Raw genomic sequence first — 18,260 nt, 5'->3', positions numbered from 1 at the left:
AACGCACTGTAAATCAAACCGTAAAAATCGTTACACTAAAATACATACACGCTGCTAATGGTCGCTTTTCAGAAATAACAATGAATCACATTGGGACTAAAAATACTTTAGTTAATAGGTTCGCCTTATCCCACTGGCAAAAGTAGCGTGACTCGATTTAGGACAGATTGTCCCGATTTTCATAAGTACATTGGAAAAAGCTACTCAAAAACTTATCAAATAACATTTGGTTGCTCACATATTATTATTATATATTGTTGAAATATATTTACAAAAATTAAATTAACTGTACAATACTTGTTTTACCTGTTACTTTATGAAATGAAGCAAAGGGTAAATAATAGATAATATATATTTTTTTTTACTGTATATTATAGATGGTAACTACTTAAATTATGTAACAATAATACTACTTAACTTAAAATGTTTATAAAAATTGTAATAAAGATAAAAAAAATGAATAAAACTTCGATAAAGATCAAGCGGTGATTATGATAATAAATAAGTATTTAATAACAAAAAATGGCATTTTTCAAACAATGACCTCATGCCACCCTAGTTGAAAACACTGTTATTGACGTTGGCCAATTACACTAATTTAGGTTGGAAAGCATGATAAAAAAAAATACACTTGTACATTCAGTGGGGAAGTAACTAACAACATTTGTTTTAAAAATTTTACCTATTAGGTATCAATTGAAAAATGTATGGTCACACGAAGGAGAAGGCGAAGAAGATATTTAGACAATTTGTGTATTTACGAGTATGCAAAACTAAGTTAAAAATTGGTTAAAATTAAAATCATCAAACTTTGTCTCAAAGTTAAAAGATAACACCTAGCAAATGTTTAGTATTTATCCAAATAGACGAGTTTTCAAGAGTTTTATTTTGGGTCTACGCATACCTAAAAATAAGTAAGAAGTCAAGCTCCTTAAAAAAAACACGAGTTTTTGCCAACTCTGACTTTGATCTATCACTCCCCACAAGTCGTACACCCTAGCTGCGACCTTGTAATTAGTAATTATTCGAACACAGACGGATATACTAATATTAAAGAGGTTAGTTAACAACAAAGGAGCATAATCGATATTTTGTTCAATATGGAAACCAAAAATGTGATTAATTTGGCATCATCGTAGGCCTAAAACGTGAGTTAAGAAAGAAAAAACAAATCATGGCTACCTGTCGCATAAACGTTATCTTTCCGAACGTCTTATATTATATATACAAATTACAAACAAGCTATATTCGTCTTGACTTAACAAAATAGAATCGGCCGTTAACCGACAATACAGATAACGAGACAAAGCGACAGCGTGGCCTCTAAAACGGTTTTTAATACCCGTCAGCTCCTATATTTACCATAGATATGTAAAGTGTGTTCCAGAATAATAGCATCGCTTCATTATACAATATACTTAACCTCGTGACCAGAATTAGTGGGATGGAGTACCCTGACCAACAGATGCTATTAATTTTTTTTATAGTGATCCCGCTTTGGAAACAAACGCCGCTACAATAGTCCAATTGCCAAATAAATTAGAATACAAAATTAGGTTAGATGGAGCAAACATTTTTTAAGTTGGCCATGATAGGGAATTTCAAATTAAGATTTTGAAAAATTACCAAACGTCTTAAAAACTCCAAAAGTATAGCAGGTGGTAACAACAATTTATAGATAGGGTATTTTTGTGAGTGGATTTTAATAATATAATACATTGCAATAAATTATAAAACACAAGACCCAGCACAAACATCAACTAAGCTTTGTCAGCCACGTAGTCTACATAGGTCCATTCCCAGCCTGTTAGTAACTCTTAATTATACTTATGTTTTTGGAAATACACAAGGGTGAACCACTATCAGAATACTATCATAGTATTAACTGTTAATCATTTTAATCAACATTTGTTTATTATTGTATAGTTATAAAAAATCATGTACATTTTTGTTTGGTATTTGTTTGGTTTTGTTTGGAACGATTTCAATTCCTGACTTGATATTTTTTTTAATGCATCGAATTGTTAAATTGATACAGATTTTTTTTTTGAATATTATGTCAATACATTTTATTATAGCTTCGGGGAAAAGCTGTTTTATACACGATGCCTGACACCTTGACATAATATTTTGTACAAGATGATTTGTATTATTATGTTATAGTTTCTTATAATCTTATGAAATTATCTTATAAAAAAAAAACCGTTTTCCATTCTGTTGCCTGGTGGCCCCTTTAAAATATATTTCCCTGTTACAAAAACCAGCTGTATACACGTCACACACAGTAGTTATATATATATATATATATATACGTGTCAGCCGTGTACACGAAATATACTTCCTACGTGCACACGACTCTAGCAGACATTTCGGCGAGAGGTTAACCGAGCGGTTATCTGTACACGCGGGTTAAACGTATCTACATAATAAATAGTACCTTATGTGCTGCGTTTGTGATAAGAAGGCAACGAAGGAATAGGTAGGTACAGTGAGCGAAAAATAAATAAAAAACAAATAAACGAGCAAGCGCTAGCCACGACATGTAAAATACTTTCTAAGAGAAATGCGGTCACCAGCTGTATTGGGAGTAGGGAGGTCGTATGTATGGTTGTGCAAAACACTGTGGGGTTCGATTCGTTCCAAATTTCACGCGCCTGTCGCTTTAACAGCGTCATTTCGGTCAAGCCCCCGTGCAATTGGATTTACGGCCATCTCTCTCCCTTTCCCTCCCCTCCTCTTGTCGTCTCTGCCCTAGCTTGTGTGATCACAGGAGAGAGAGGCGCGCGTACGGGTTGCATAACCGCGCCGGGCGGGGCGGGTCGGAGTCGGCGCGTTTACCGGTTACTGTAAATATAATACACCTAAATATACTTCCTTTTTCCTTTTTTTTTCCAGAGAGAGAGAGAGAGAGAAAGAGAGCGAAATTTGATTAAACCGGGTTGGCGACGAGAAATGACGATAACCCCACAAAACAATGTTAATTTGGGGTTGGCAATAACTCGGTATAAAAACTCCCAGACCCGATTAGGTCAGTTTGGGCTCAAATGTATTCGATTTAATCTGTAAAAATAGTAATTTAAAAGTACAACTTCAGTGTACTTTTAATAATACAGTATAACGAGGAGGAACCTTTAGGAATAGTACATTTTCTTATTTCACTATCATAGCGTCTATTTTCACTATTTCCTTCAAAATTATTGGTCAGCTATAAACAAACCATACTATATTTTAGCTGTATAGTAGTAATATAATTTTAATATTTTTCCGTTACCCTATAAGGCGCAAAGTATAGGCATTAGTTGAGTCACCTTTTCTACATTGTTTTCAGTCTTTTGGTCCTAACGCGCAGGTTAGTTTTAGTTTGGGTTTATTGCCATATTACATATTATAGTACCGTCGATAAGAAGGCCACTACTGTAAAAACGCGCTCATGTTATAATGTTAATGTTTACAGGGCGCCGATCGTGGGTGTTTGCCGTTTCAAGTCGGGTCTTGTAAAAAATATGTTTCGATATTAAAACAAAAAAAAATACCGATTATGTAAACAACTCAAAATCGAGGAATCGAAAAATACAAATTACAGTAATGTTGATATGAAAGCGACATACTGTCATTCAAAAAAATCGTTGTAAAGTACCTTCCGGTTGCTCTCTTCTTAGACTATAAAATATAAACTATGATAATCTGACTATTAAACAAAAAAAAATGTAATTGTCTATATAATTGTTTTTTTTTATAACAGTGACTACAATGAGTTTGGCGTTGACAGCGTAGCGGTCCAATATACATAATACAGGAAATAGTAATAATCGTTAATGTACTTTTATTTTAAGTAGTCGCACGCCCTCATAACTGTATCTGGGAACATTGCCTAGTTACGAGTATAGCGAAGTTTTAACATCGTTTCTATGTACATTAAATGGATGTAAGTACACTACACCACCTAACCTATCATGTGCACAACTATACTGCACAACCAGAAAGTATACAAAATCAATTGGATGCCATTATTAATTATAATATTTATTGACCGACTGCCATTTTTTACAGCTGCAAAAACGGAAATAATAACGTTAACCTGTTTATTTTTTAAAAACAAATCGTCGAATTTCCGTTGTCCAGTGAACGCCGCCTAACTCAACACACATAATACACATAATATGCATATATATATATATATATATAATACAACTGACGTTATTTGATCTCCTAAAGTTTCATTGCGTACGTCCTCTTTGCAACAATGTACCACGACGCACACCCATAAATCCGTGACATTATTTTCGATAAAATATGTATATTGTGTACATATGCATATTATAATAAACAGTATAACGTTTGTCGAGCGTCCCTCATTCACATGCTAATACACAACACGAAAACGGCCACGGACAAAATATAATAGTTTAATAGAAACAAAACACACACACACATATTGACATACTCATTTACACAATCACATAATCAATGCCAATGTTTGCCCAAGAATTACCCAGGGGGTTAACAGATCGGTTATCAACGAAATTGGACTGAGCACGACGTTGACCACTCGATGATATGGTACGATCAATGCCGACTCTAAGCGAAGTTAACCGAACACGGTCACAGCCACACAAATGTCCCAATCGCGAGGCTAAGTAAAAACAAATTGACAACAAAGTATTTCGGTTGTATTTTAAAATCGGAGATAGGCAAAAAGTATCTAAGTACCACCAACAAGCCTCAATTTAAAAAAAAAAACCAGTACAGTGGGGTCGGGGCATAGTTGGGCCGGGGCATAGTGGGGATGGGGAGGTCACAGGTTTACAGGAATTATTAAAAATAAAAGTGATAAAATTGAATAAAATCACTTTCAAATAAACGCTTTGATGCTTATTTGTAAATACAGCACCTCAATTTAATACTTTCTAACTTTGCTGGTTTATACTGTGCTTGGTTTGGACTGTTGAAAATACCGGTGGTACACGATTGCGAACGTTTTACCTTTTTCGCAACACGATGGCGAACGATTGTCGGTAGATCAAAGAAAAACTATTTTATACTCAAAAATCAAACGATTGCCAACGATTTTTCGTGCGACGTTGTCAAATCGAACAACAAAAATTATAGGTGGCACTTTATCGGTCATAATACACAAAAAGTTTTTTATAAATGCAGGGTAATTTTTAAATTGAACCACCTTTTTAATTTTTTACTTCAGTTAAAATAAATTTGTATCTACAGTATCATTCACTAACAATTTTTTTATTTCTTCACAATTTAAAGTACTATCGTGTTGGGGAATTTAAAAAAATTATAACTTTATAAAATAAATTTCAAAATAACAAACATACATACAACCGATCACCAATCGTGATAAACACTAATTAAAGAAAGTTGGTACACATAAAGTTAGAGTAGGTCTATTTTACCGTCGATAGCGACGAAATTATATTGAAAAACACTTTGTTGGTATTGTCAGTTTTAGAAATTTTTGGGAAGATTACAAATATTTATGATTTACTTTTGTTATAATAACATTATTATTTTGTATTCTTTGATAAGACCCATACGGCAACGTTGCATGAGAGATAGCAGGTAAAAAAGTTCGCAATCGTGTTTCACCCGAAAATACTAACTACCGATTTGCATCGAAGCGTTTTTTCGAAAGTGATAAAATCACTTTCAGATTTAAAAATTCCTGTAAACCTGTGACCTCCCCATCCCTACTATGCCCGGCCCAACTATGCTCAACCTTTTTATAGATCCTTAAATTGTAAAGGGTGGGGTAGTGAAAGGGTTTTTACATTTAAATACATTGGCAAATCGTCCGTTTTACTGCCCCACCCTGTATATTAATTTCTTGTTGTTTTCTAAAGAAAAATTGAGTTTCTAACATTTAAATTAAAGTTAAATTTTGTACTGGTACTGTGACGGAGAAAACTATAAATTTTACTTACATATAATTCTTATTAGTTAAATATTACTAACGTTTATAACCACTAGCTGTCGGCTGTTGCCTGTTATTTAACAACAACCTTTTATGGAGATTTTAAAAATTGTGTTTTTTTTAATAATCGTATAGAAGCAGTATGACTAAGTTAAATGTTCACGAGATTTGATCTAGTCATAAAATAAAGTATTATCACTCATGACTTAAATTTACGGCTTAAAACGCCTAAAAACAAAAAAACTTGTACCCCCCCACCCTAGGGGGTTGGAATTTGGTATAATTTAAATTTGATACAACTGACGTGTGCGGGCATACCAAATAAATATTCCTAATAAATTGCAACTCGATCCGACTCTTTTTCTCGAAATTATAGCCAATAAAAGTTGTAACTTAAAAACTCGTCCGTTTTTTTTTGTTTTTCAAATTCGACTGTGAAGAAGTAAACTTTTTCAACTTTTACCCCCCTCAAAGTACCAACTAGATGAAATTTGTGTTTTTAAGAGTTGCTACTCGAAGGAATTAGCCCAGTATTAAAAAAGTTACAGTGTATACAGATAAAAAAAAAGCCCACATCAGAGTAAAACCAATACCTTCGCCGCTCTGCATCGAAGCTAAAATTTATCAATTATTCAAATTAGATACATTGACATTGTAAAAGTACTAAAATGTAATTTTATAGCTATTACTGATTAACAAGGGTAAACATTTACCTCAATCACATAATGTAATTTGTGTGAGTAGAATATTGTACTAGTTGTGTGACTGACATTAAAAGTTCACAAATAGAAACTGACACTCTTATATGACAAACACTGAAACAAATATGAGAGTTTTTTTACAAAACTTGACACATTATGGAAAATAAAACTTCCCAAGTACATGGAAAATTACAGTTAACTTAAAAAAATAAATACGTTGCCCAAATTACACGTCAAATGATTATACAGACAACAACTTTGACCGAATTAAACACATTTTCTTTTTTTTTATAAAAGAAAAAAAACACATCTAACATCAACTACAAGCTTTTACAAGACGTACAAAACCAAAGAACTTGAACAAATAGTAACTGCATTCAAATTATGAATACAATAATTTGTTTAAATACGAGTATTACAATTGTTAGCATTAAAGAAAACTAGCATAAAAAGCTTCTTTTTTGCCCTTTTGGTTAAAAATAAAAATATTTTATTTTCAATCTGTACCTTGGATCTCAATAGACTCATCTCGTTTGTATTAAAAAGTTCTAATTTTTTCATCTTAAGACCCGTGGTTTTTAATTAAATTATAACTTTCTAAAGACTTTATAATTTTAGATTTTTTTTTTACACACAACTAACATTATGAGTTACTTATTTTATCTGTACTGCAATTAGTACCCAACACTTTAATGTATAATTACCTATAAATTTAAATGCCGTACATTTTTTATGTATAAAAACTAAACAAAGCTAATTAGTTTTCAATTGTTTATCCTGTTTTTTTTTTATAAGTGTTATGTATTGAAGGACGTGAGGTTTGGTAGTTGCTATTTTTGCTAATTAAAATTTTAGCACTAACCAAAAAGAAACCCTGGATATGCGCTTCCTTCCAGCTCTTATTAGTCTAATAATCAAAGTATCCCTTTTGGATTCATGTTGCAGTTATAAACTTCCATTTCAATCACAAATCAGTACCCGTTAGTTTTATACCAGAAGTTATTGGTTCGACAATGTGACTATGAATATATTTAATAGTTAAAGCCGTACGCTTGTTAAGTAAACTAAAAAAGTTCATTCAGCAAAACCGTCTTAGACAGTATTATAATATAACAATACAATCGATATTGAATTTTACAACACAAAAAAACAAAATGTAAATACATTTAAATAGTTTTACAACTTTTCGCATAATTCTCGTTAACAAATAAAACTCCTAAACATATTTTAAATAAGAATACTACTATTAAAAGGCGACACGTGTTTAAGTTAGACTAAACAAGAACACAAGGTCGGTAGGTAGACATATATATATCATGTATTTTTACATATTTGTGAATTGTAAAAAAAGTCAATATTTTACTAATACGATTTTAAATGTATAATATAATATTATGCTTTAATAAAACATAAAAGTAGTGTAGTTTATTACTACCTGCATTACACATTTTTAGGTATCATTTATCTTGTAAAGTTCGTTCATAAAATCTTATAATATCTCGGCAAACAATATATTCCATATAGTCGTAAGTTTTTAACTATTAATTAATAATATAAATATATTTCGGTGTTCTATACACTTGCATAGACGACTATAATTGTGTCTATACTAAAAATAATTACACAAAAATATTTGTAGCATTTTATTTAACAAACATGTAAAATAACATTGCAACGTGTAGTAAAAACAAAAAAGATGAATACCGCACAAAATGACCGAATACAGAGATAGATGTATATACATTTCAAGGATTCTAAATGACAAGTGTACATTGGTATACGATAATTTAAAAAAAGTATTAAAACGAAATGGCAAACAGAACCGTCGTACTCATCAAAATTAATTCCAAGGACGAAATGAAATTGAAAAGTGACAGGGTACACCGCTGTTTTCCTAGGGCGAGTAGAAAATCAATTTTGACTACACAGTATATATTGGAATTTGATAGGTTTAAAAATAAAACATTACTTTACATCACAAAATACATGTAAAACCATATTATAGATTCTATAGTTTTACTGGCAATGGCCTCCGAACGGTTAATGTAAATACTAAATATTATTCGCCCACGCAACATATTTTGTCGACTAGCACTTTGCCAATTCAATTAGGCCACCAGCCGATTTCGCCTTTAATACAAACACCAAAATAAAGTTCATGAAAAATATTTGAAAATAATAATATAGTGTACAATATCGTTTATTGGGTTTTTTTTTAAACATTATTGATAGATTTTTGAAAACGTTTTACAATATATTATAGGGTCACCCTAGGATAGCTTCAGTGTGATTTTCAAACATTAAGCACTTAAAAATGCGGAATTAAAGAAAAATGTCTACTCATGCTGAAGGAAAGAGATGTTATTTCAGTAAATCGGTTGAAAGGAAAAAAGTTGTATCTTCAGACACAAAAAAAAACATTAATAATAAAACAAAGCTTAAATTAAGAAAAATGATCAGTATGGGCGATAACTGTTTTATCAAAAAATAATTTCTAAATTTTAAGTATCAGATAACATTTTTTATAATCTTCAATCATAGATTAATCATGAATATTTTTCATCTAATCCCTTATCGAAATAGAATTACACAATAAAGATGTAAAAACCATTTGGGTGCGATAATAATTAGTACTTTAAAAATAAGTCATACTCGACGAATTATTTTTAAACTATGTTTATCATTATAACACATTTAGCATTATATTAATTACATGCCAGTACTTCAAACACAACTATAACTTACATAATATACCTTTTATAGACATTTTCCAAAATTAATAGAAAATTTCTAAATTTTTTTTGAACAATTTGAGATTAAACACTATGAATTTTGGAAATAGGAATTGTTTGTGAATTTGTTGGCGTTTTTCTTGAAATCAGCTTTGCTGACAGGAGGTCCCTTTTCGTTATGCCCATTATATTTATAATTTAGTTTAAATGAATCAAGTGTAATACAAAAGTAGTACACAAAAAACCGATTCGTTAATAAATCGGCACTAACACATTTTAGTCACCGGATATAGAAAAAGGTCAACCGTTTAGGTTAAATGTTATGGTAGAAAAATCAGGTTAATTATAGTGGCTTGCATAAATCCATGCGCTTGGGATTCATAAGGTAATAGATGCGCTACACAATTTAATGTATTAGCCTTATCAAGGTCCAATTTTTTTTTTTTTTTTAATACAAAATATATCCGCACAATAGTGTTTTTACTAAATTAATGTCCCCTACTTTTTCGTTTGTACTATTTAAGTGTTTTTTTTATTTTGATCTTAAGTTCGTAACGACTGACAGTTAACCATGCATAATATATAACATGTGATTCTTTCTCCAACAATACAATTCAAAATTTTAATTCAATTAGTAAGTTGTTTATTATCGTCGATGCCGAGTTATCAAAAAAAAAGTCTTACTAAAAATTTTTGAAAACATTTTTTCAGACTTAAGCCTAAAAACGTTACCTAAAAAAAAGAAATAAAATAAAAGTCTCCAGCCCTTCCGAGGGAAAGAGTTTTTGATATTTATTTGGTTGCACAACCTATATTGATAAAACTACGACTAATTTGGAACTGATCTACTTATTTTTTAAATGTTATGGTGCGCCGTACTTATAATTTGAAAAAGATGTACATTTTTTAAAATTTATTTTAAAGGAGAATGGGCGAACTTTTTAAATTTTCAACCTCGTAAAGTACGTTAAAGGGACGATTTCTGATCTGAAGAGTTGCTAGAGTAAGATATTTATATTATGTAGACACCTATATGACATGGAGGGGAAAGAAACCGGCTCAGCTGTTTAGAAGATATCGTAAGGGTACAGACACAAAAAACACATGATTAATATTTAAAAAAAAGCCAGTACAGGGGGGTCGGGGCATAGTGGTGAAGTGATAAAATCCCTTTTAAGTAAACGCTTTGATGCGAATCTGTGGATAGTATGTTCAAACAAGTTATAGCGGTTTAGAAAATATCGTGGGACCAGCAATAATATACTTAACATTTAATATTTAGTCTTGTGCAGGGTGGATACGAGAAGGGTTGATCATCTGTCTATAAAAATGTACTGTCATAGTTACCCATACATCGTAATTAACAATATAATACAAATATTTTCGTTTCCTGTTGACTGTTGATTCACTCACACATAGCAACCTAGAAACTGACTACGACAAAATTGTAAATTCACCCTATTTTTGGGGTTTTTCCTTAATAAAAAAAAAAATTGACTTCAGATTTTTGAGAAAATTGTACATGTTATAGTTTCATTTTAGATCTACCTTCGGTCTAATTTTCAGATCTAAATCTCTAAAACTTTGCCTGAAAAGGTGAAATAAAGAAAAGAATTCCATCCCTTCTAGGGGAAAGGGTTTATGCTATTTTTTTGGTTTGTAAATGTTTATCGATAGTACTATGTTAATGAACAATTCATATAAATTTGTAACTTTTTTAAATAAGTTATAGAGCATCGTAATTTTAAGTTGAAAAATTTGTAAATTTTTTGGGTGTTTTTCTCGATTTTGATGGGGAAGGGGTGACTTTTTTTAATTTTTGAGCCAATAAAGTACTTTCCAGGTATGATTTCTGATCTAAAGAGTTGCTACACGAAGAATTCGGTTCAGCGGTTTACGAGATACCGTGGGTGCAGACACGAAAATAAAATAAATACAAAATTAAAACACATCATTGTAAAAACAATACCTTCTCAGCTGCGTATCGAAGTTAAAATTAAAAAAATAACACACGGTTATCAACGAATATATAATACTATTATCTATGAAAATATGGTTTCATAGTTTTTTATCGTCTACACTGCGACAAGTTTTACATTTCATACTTTTTGCAGCTTTGAACCGGGGCGTGGTGGACTACGGTAGCCGGCAATCGGTTCAAAACGGGACATAATAATAATAATATCACTATTGCAATAACATTATAATATCATATTATTATAGTATTTGTGTTTCTGGGGCTTTTCTGCTCGACCGTCGGTTCAGAACAATGGACATGGAGACACGGGGGAGGAGGGTAGAGACGTGTAAGCGGCAGATTCTATTACTATACTCGTTGTTCCGTTCCATCATATTGACCTGAAACTGTACAGTGACGGTGTGTACATATAATATATATTTATACATAAATACATTATACTTATGTATAAATATGTGTGCGTACGCGGCCCGTGTTATACTATAACGCCCACTATTGACTGTTTGACCTCTTGAAATCGTTCTTGTTTGCAACAATTATTATTATTTGGGATAGAAAGTGCACGACACACACCATGTGTAGACGATGAACAATATTATTATACGTTTAGAGTAATACAATAGAATGTAAATAGTGCAATGTGTCCGCCATATTCGTGGAGATCGCCCGATGCCCTATATCCGTCCCTCCCCCCCCCCCCGGGTTATTATCAGGTCGGTTTATTTTTTTTTTAAATCGTGTACGGCTTTAAGTAATTTAAAAAATTGAAAAACACAGTCACGGGTCCGAACCAGAACAAAAAATTAATACAAACGTTTAACGCTGAATATTGTAAAGTATCTACATACACACTGAAGCCCTGCAACGCTAGCTCTAAAGATTATAGAACAAAGCATGCAATACTATAAGGGGGAAAGTTACAATTTGGTATTGCCAACGAGGATCTTATCTTTTCTTTTTTAATAATTGTACAGATATTTATTTTTTGAAACTGTATGCTATTATTTAGTAATAATGTTGGATATTCCAAAATAAACGTGAGGTGTACTTTGGTCCAACACTCGTTTGGAATACATAAATTAATATTATCATCATTTTAGCGTTTTAAAAAATTGATACCATCCACAAAATTGCATGATGGCGTTTATTTTTTCATATTATTTTAAGTGATTTCAGACCCACGACAACCCACAACCCATTATTTTTTTTAAAGTGCCTACAATATCATTATATAAAAAAAAAGGAAATATTTGTCATAAACAAATCGATGATGAACTAATCATATTACTAATGGAGCCACATAGGCGTATAGAGATGACAACAAACAGTAGGGAGTACAGACTTGAGTAGGTTAACAGCAAAAACTATAATACATAAAATATGTTAATATATTATAATTATTTGAATTGTATTTACCTTTTGGCTAACTGCCCGTATTTTCAATAAAAAATAAATTTGAAAAAAACAAAATTTTATTTTGTTTACCAATTTTTTAGTTGTTGCGAAAAGCGATAGCTGTAGGTTTGGTTCATTATAAATTACATTTCTTATAAAAAATTAGTTGAAAAAACACTTGTCAAATATTCCTAACATCATAAAAAATATTGACAGGAGCATAACTTGGTGTGTTTAAGTTAGGCTGACAAAATGTTTCAGTTAAAACTGTTTCTTATATTTCATTTATAATATAGAAAGCAAAACCAGCTACTCGACGTGTTTTAGGTCTTATACTTTATAAAATCTTTGTTTTAAAATTTTTATTTTTCAACTCCTCTTTACAAGAGCATGCTTAAAAATAGTCTACAAAAAAAAAACAAAGGCAGTATCTTCTATCGGAAAAAAAAATCAGATCAATATGAGGATAAAATAATTTTTTTAATGACGAACCCAAATTAGAATACTAATGTTTTCGTTTAAAAATCGTAAACATTTAAAATATAAATTGACAAAAAATTGATAATATTAACCAATACGGAATACCTTTTAATCTCAACAAATTATGGTATTTATTTAGAATTTTTTTTATCAATTTTCGAGATGATATCGATAACTAGCAAGTTCAGAGGTCCAATTGTAATCGGGGACTCGCAAACAGTAAGTTAACCTACATTATCATACTTTTGTAGACATACACAAAATAAATTAGAATAAGTAAGATCAAGCTTCTATCAGATTTTTTCAAACCTTATATCTCACCTAAATTCAATTTCCACAGATAAAACAAAATTTGACTCCTGTTTTATTCAACATTTTAATTAACAGTCTCGACAATTTTATTATTTCAAGAATAATTATTTCGAGATCACCTTAACTCGGCATTAGGTGAAGTGTACAAATATACAGTATACCTTTTCTAAACACCATTGCAAAATTCTAATATTCTTTTGGACGTTTATATCTAAAAACAAGACTTGTAGCATATTTTAAATTCTTAAACGATCAAATAATTTAATACGTAAATATATATATATATATATATATATATTATATATAAATAGTGACTCACCAGAGTGTAGAAGATGACACATCAATGGTTGAAATGTTTTGGAACAATCTGAAATACATTTTTAATTATAGGATTAATATCTAGATGAACGTTGTCATATAATATTATACCTATGGTCAAATGTCGATTATTTTGGATCTTAACAGCCATTCAATCATCTATTCCAAATGCCAATATTCAAAACATACCGGGCGACGCTTTTACTTTGCAACACCATCGAAGGGAATTTCTTCAATGTAGATAAAAACCTTGACACTAATGAAAATAAAGTCAATATTTATAGTAATCGTGTATTTTCCCGTCGTTGATAACTTAAATCGAACACTTCTTCACTGTTAATGATCGAAAACATATTGAGAGCATGTAATTAGACCATAGTATAAAAATATGATTTATTACACACATCAGTAATTAGTATAATAATATTGGCAAAGTTTATACTGAAAAATAAACTATAGAATATTGTATTATTTTATTTACACACAATCAGCAAGTGATTGTTCTTATCATACTGATAATACGTTAAAACTAGAACCCTGGTTACGGAAAAGCATTTAATTATTCTGCCATGGACTTGAAACGGAACTATATTATCAATGTTTTATTATTGTTTATACGTTATCAATGTGTCGTGTGCGGTGCGAACGATTAATTTATAAACATTTTTAATTTTTATGTTATATATTACTTAATTCTTACAAGTTTTTGACTTTTGTAAATTTACTCAGTATAACAAACACTATATCGTTTTTTCAATGGCATCAAATTAAAAATAAATGTATAACGATTGCGCTTCGGTACAAACTTCGGATTATTATTAAGAGTTTATTTGTTTTTACTATTACATTAACTGGTTAGTCGAATTCAAATTTGATTTCAAAATGTCCATAGAAATCGAGTCGGCCGAGTAAGTAGTAGACTAATGTGTAAATTTGTCAAGAACAAATATTAAATGTTACCTTTACCGCTTTCAGTGTTATTCGACTCATTCAACAGTACTTGAAAGAATCAAACTTGATGAAATCACTCCAAACGCTTCAAGTAAGAAATTTTTATTAAAAAAAAATAATACAGGATTTATCTCGTTTAAAGCCTCAGATAATTTAAAAAAGTTACTTGTTTTAAAAAGTTTTTTGCTTTTAACTTCAAAATTAAATATTCAATTTTGTGTTAAACACTAAAAAAACTCGAATGGGTTAATTATAAAATAATAACACAAGGGTTTCACATTTTGAAATGATTTTAAATTTTAAGTATTTTTTTCTTTTATAATTCAAAAACCAATTACAAAATTTAAAAACACCATCGTATTCAGCAAAGAACACACATTTTGAAGAAAAAAATCACTTTGGACTTTTACTTGATTTATTTCCAATTTACTAGCTTAACCAAAAAAATCGTTTGAACTAGTAATTTATACAATAAACTATCTCAATTATTGATAAAGTTTACAATTTAGATGTATATAAATAAATATTTAATTCATAATAAAATGTTTTAAAGCAATTTTGATGTTTGTGAGATTTTAATAAACAATATTGAGTCCTGATACAACATAATGTATTGTTTTAATATTCTTGTGGATTAGACAATATACTCTTTATTTCAGGAGGAGACAAGCGTATCGTTAAATACTGTCGATAGTATTGACGGTTTTGTTGCCGACATCCACAACGGTCATTGGGATACAGTACTAAAAGCCGTACAGTCACTGAAATTACCCGATAGCAAGTTGATCGATTTATACGAACAGGTGCGTAATATTTTGGGGTTGCTATTTCATTTGATGAACGTTCATTTAATTTTTAATTTTTAGGTTGTATTTGAACTGATAGAATTAAGAGAGCTTGGAGCAGCACGTTCGCTATTGCGGCAAACAGACCCGATGATAGCCCTAAAACAACACGAACCTGATCGCTATATACATCTCGGTAAATCATATTTTGTTCAGTGTTGTCGAAATTGCAATATTGAATCGAGTGCTACTTACTGTTTTTTTTCTTACGCACAATTTCAGAAAATTTGTTAGCTCGTTCTTACTTTGATCCACGTGAAGCATATCCAGAAGGAACGTCCAAAGAAAAACGGAGAATCGCTATCGCTCAGTCTTTGGCCGGCGAAGTTTCAGTTGTACCGTCGTCAAGATTGCTTGCTCTTTTAGGTCAAGCGTTAAAATGGCAACAACATCAGGGTCTCTTGCCGCCTGGTAAATAAATATTTTGTTGACCACTAATTTATGATTTTATTATTATCGCTCGATTGATTTTTTTTTTTTTTAGGCACATCGATTGATTTGTTTAGAGGTAAAGCGGCCGTTCGAGATTTAGAAGAAGAAACGTTCCCTACACAACTCTTCAAACAGATTAAATTTATCCAAAAGAGTCACGTGGAATGTGCTAGGTTCTCTCCGGACGGACAATTTTTAGTCACCGCCACCGTCGATGGTTTTATTGAAGTGTACAATTTTGTAACGGGCAAAATAAGAAAAGATCTCAAGTACCAAGCTCAGGTATAGGGGGAGAACAAAAATAGTTAGTAATTATATTTCTGCAATGTCATATTAATTTATTTTTTTCAAGGATAATTTCATGTTAATGGAAGACGCTGTGCTGAGTTTAAACTTTTCACGAGACAGTGAAATGCTAGTGTCGGGATCACAAGCGGGCAAAGTGACAGTGTGGAAAATAATGACTGGACAAGTAATGCGTAAATTCGAAAAAGCGCACGTACTAGGCGTTACTTGTGTTCAATTTTCTAGAGATAATTCTCAAATTTTAACTGGATCTTTCGACATGACAATTAGGTTAGTGATATTTAATAACCTGTTTTAAACAGTTTTCTTTTTTTATATGTTAATAAAATTATTTAATTGTGTACGAAACCAATATAGAATTCACGGTTTGAAATCTGGTAAAACGCTCAAAGAGTTTAGAGGCCACACGTCATTTGTAAATGAAGTTGTATACACAGTCGACGGCCATAGCATTATAAGGTGAGACGGATTATTTTATAAACTATTTTGTTAATCTTTTTTTATCTCTGAGGAAAGCTCAAAAAAATAAACTTTTTTTCAGTGCTTCTAGTGACAGTACTGTAAAGGTGTGGAACGTAAAATCGACAGAATGCACACACACGTTTAAATCGATGGGAGCAGCGGATGTAGCTGTCAACAATGTTCACCTGTTTCCAAAAAATCAAGACCATTTTGTCGTGTGTAACCGATCCAACACTATCGTCATCATGAATATGCAAGGCCAAGTATGATAGATTCTAATAGCTGTTATACTGTCAGCGGTCTACTCGTTGGAGTACACGATTCTCATCGTAGAGTCATTTCATATGTTTTAATTTACACGTTGACTGGCCGTGTATCTCTTTAGGTTCAAATATTTTTGGTCATATCATATTATTTACTAATGTTAAATAATAATGGTTGTCAATAACTTAACACCTGACAATGTTACATTTATAACTGCGTTCAAATAATATGAAAGTATCAAAAAAGTGTTTGTGCGTGACGCAAGTTTCAGTATATTTTACCAATCCATAAATATACAATTTTTTTTTTAACTTTCAAAGCATGTAATTATGTTATTTTGATTATTATAAAAATGTAAAGTGGGCACTGGCAGTCTATAATCTTACTACTACATCACTGTACTATTAAAATAGATATTTGACCATTAATTTTGTATTCGTAGATTGTGAGGTCGTTTACGAGCGGCAAACGTGAAGGTGGTAATTTCATTTGCTCCACGGTGTCTCCCAGAGGCGATTGGATTTACGCTGTCACCGAAGACTATAACTTATACTGTTTTTCTCTGGCCAGTGGAAAGTTAGAAAAAACCTTGCAAATACACGAGAAAGACGTCATCGGGCTCACTCATCACCCCCATCAAAATTTAATATGCACATATTGCGAAGACGGAATGGTAAGACTGTGGAAACCGTAGAATGCCTATGCCATTTTTACTGAAAAATATTTTCACGTGTTATAATTTTTATCTCCACACATGTATTTATGTACTTGGACATTTTTTTTAGTAATAAATAATCTAAGAATAAGACTACTTTTTGCCACCTTTTAAGAATTGTCTAATATTTTCATATTATGTTTTATTCTCTTTGTGTAATATTATTTCAAACATTTTGTTTTGTGGATTTACATTCAATTTGAACATATTTTAGTAGATTAAAATAAATTAAAAACTCTGTTATGTTAACACAATAATAATGTTTATTGCCTAAATAAACTTGTTCTAGTTTTAAACTAAAAATAAAATTAAATAATTAATCAATTTTTTTTTTGCATTAAAAATATATACACGATAAAATAATTAATGATTACATTTTATAGGTTAAAGAGAAACCATAATAAATAATAATAAAATATAATATATAATATAAAACTGAA

At 30.9% G+C, this 18,260-nt stretch overlaps 2 protein-coding genes across 2 annotated transcripts in view; one reads left to right on the top strand and one right to left on the bottom strand.

The window, feature by feature from the left end:
* The window catches only part of LOC126833472 (protein roadkill), a 67,289-nt gene extending 53,007 nt beyond the window's left edge, over window positions 1–14,282 (bottom strand). Inside the window, exons 1-2 of the mRNA XM_050564838.1 lie at window positions 13,957–14,282; window positions 13,847–13,894 (exon numbers count right to left, since the gene is read on the bottom strand). The gene's annotated coding sequence lies outside the window, so the exon portion shown is untranslated. The remainder of the gene's footprint in view (window positions 1–13,846; window positions 13,895–13,956) is intronic.
* On the top strand, window positions 8,057–17,916 carry LOC126833471 (WD40 repeat-containing protein SMU1). The gene is made up of 12 exons (XM_050564835.1): window positions 8,057–8,156; window positions 13,355–13,434; window positions 13,918–14,753; window positions 14,821–14,887; window positions 15,456–15,599; window positions 15,663–15,777; window positions 15,864–16,052; window positions 16,126–16,355; window positions 16,426–16,649; window positions 16,737–16,838; window positions 16,921–17,104; window positions 17,548–17,916. The coding sequence occupies exons 3-12, from the start codon at window positions 14,728–14,730 to the stop codon at window positions 17,797–17,799; spliced, it is 1,533 nt and encodes a 510-aa protein (XP_050420792.1). The 5' UTR covers window positions 8,057–8,156; window positions 13,355–13,434; window positions 13,918–14,727; the 3' UTR covers window positions 17,800–17,916.
* The last annotated feature ends 344 nt before the right edge of the window (window positions 17,917–18,260 follow it).

This window comes from Adelges cooleyi, unplaced genomic scaffold (genome assembly GCF_023614345.1).
Source record: "Adelges cooleyi isolate 19-005CV unplaced genomic scaffold, UGA_ACOO_1.1 ACOO_flye_CR_arks_rails_tigmint_CR_PRNA_2, whole genome shotgun sequence".
Classification (NCBI taxonomy): Eukaryota; Metazoa; Arthropoda; class Insecta; order Hemiptera; family Adelgidae; genus Adelges; species Adelges cooleyi.
This window is presented reverse-complemented; position numbering and strand designations above follow the sequence as displayed.

Coding starts and splice junctions, on each gene's coding strand:
- LOC126833471 (XM_050564835.1), top strand. CDS start 14,728: ATGTCCATAGAAATCGAGTCGGCCGA. Junction 16,053..16,125: donor TCAGGGTCTCTTGCCGCCTG/GTAAATAAATAT, acceptor TTTTTTTTTTAG/GCACATCGATTGATTTGTTT. Junction 16,650..16,736: donor TCTTTCGACATGACAATTAG/GTTAGTGATATT, acceptor AAACCAATATAG/AATTCACGGTTTGAAATCTG.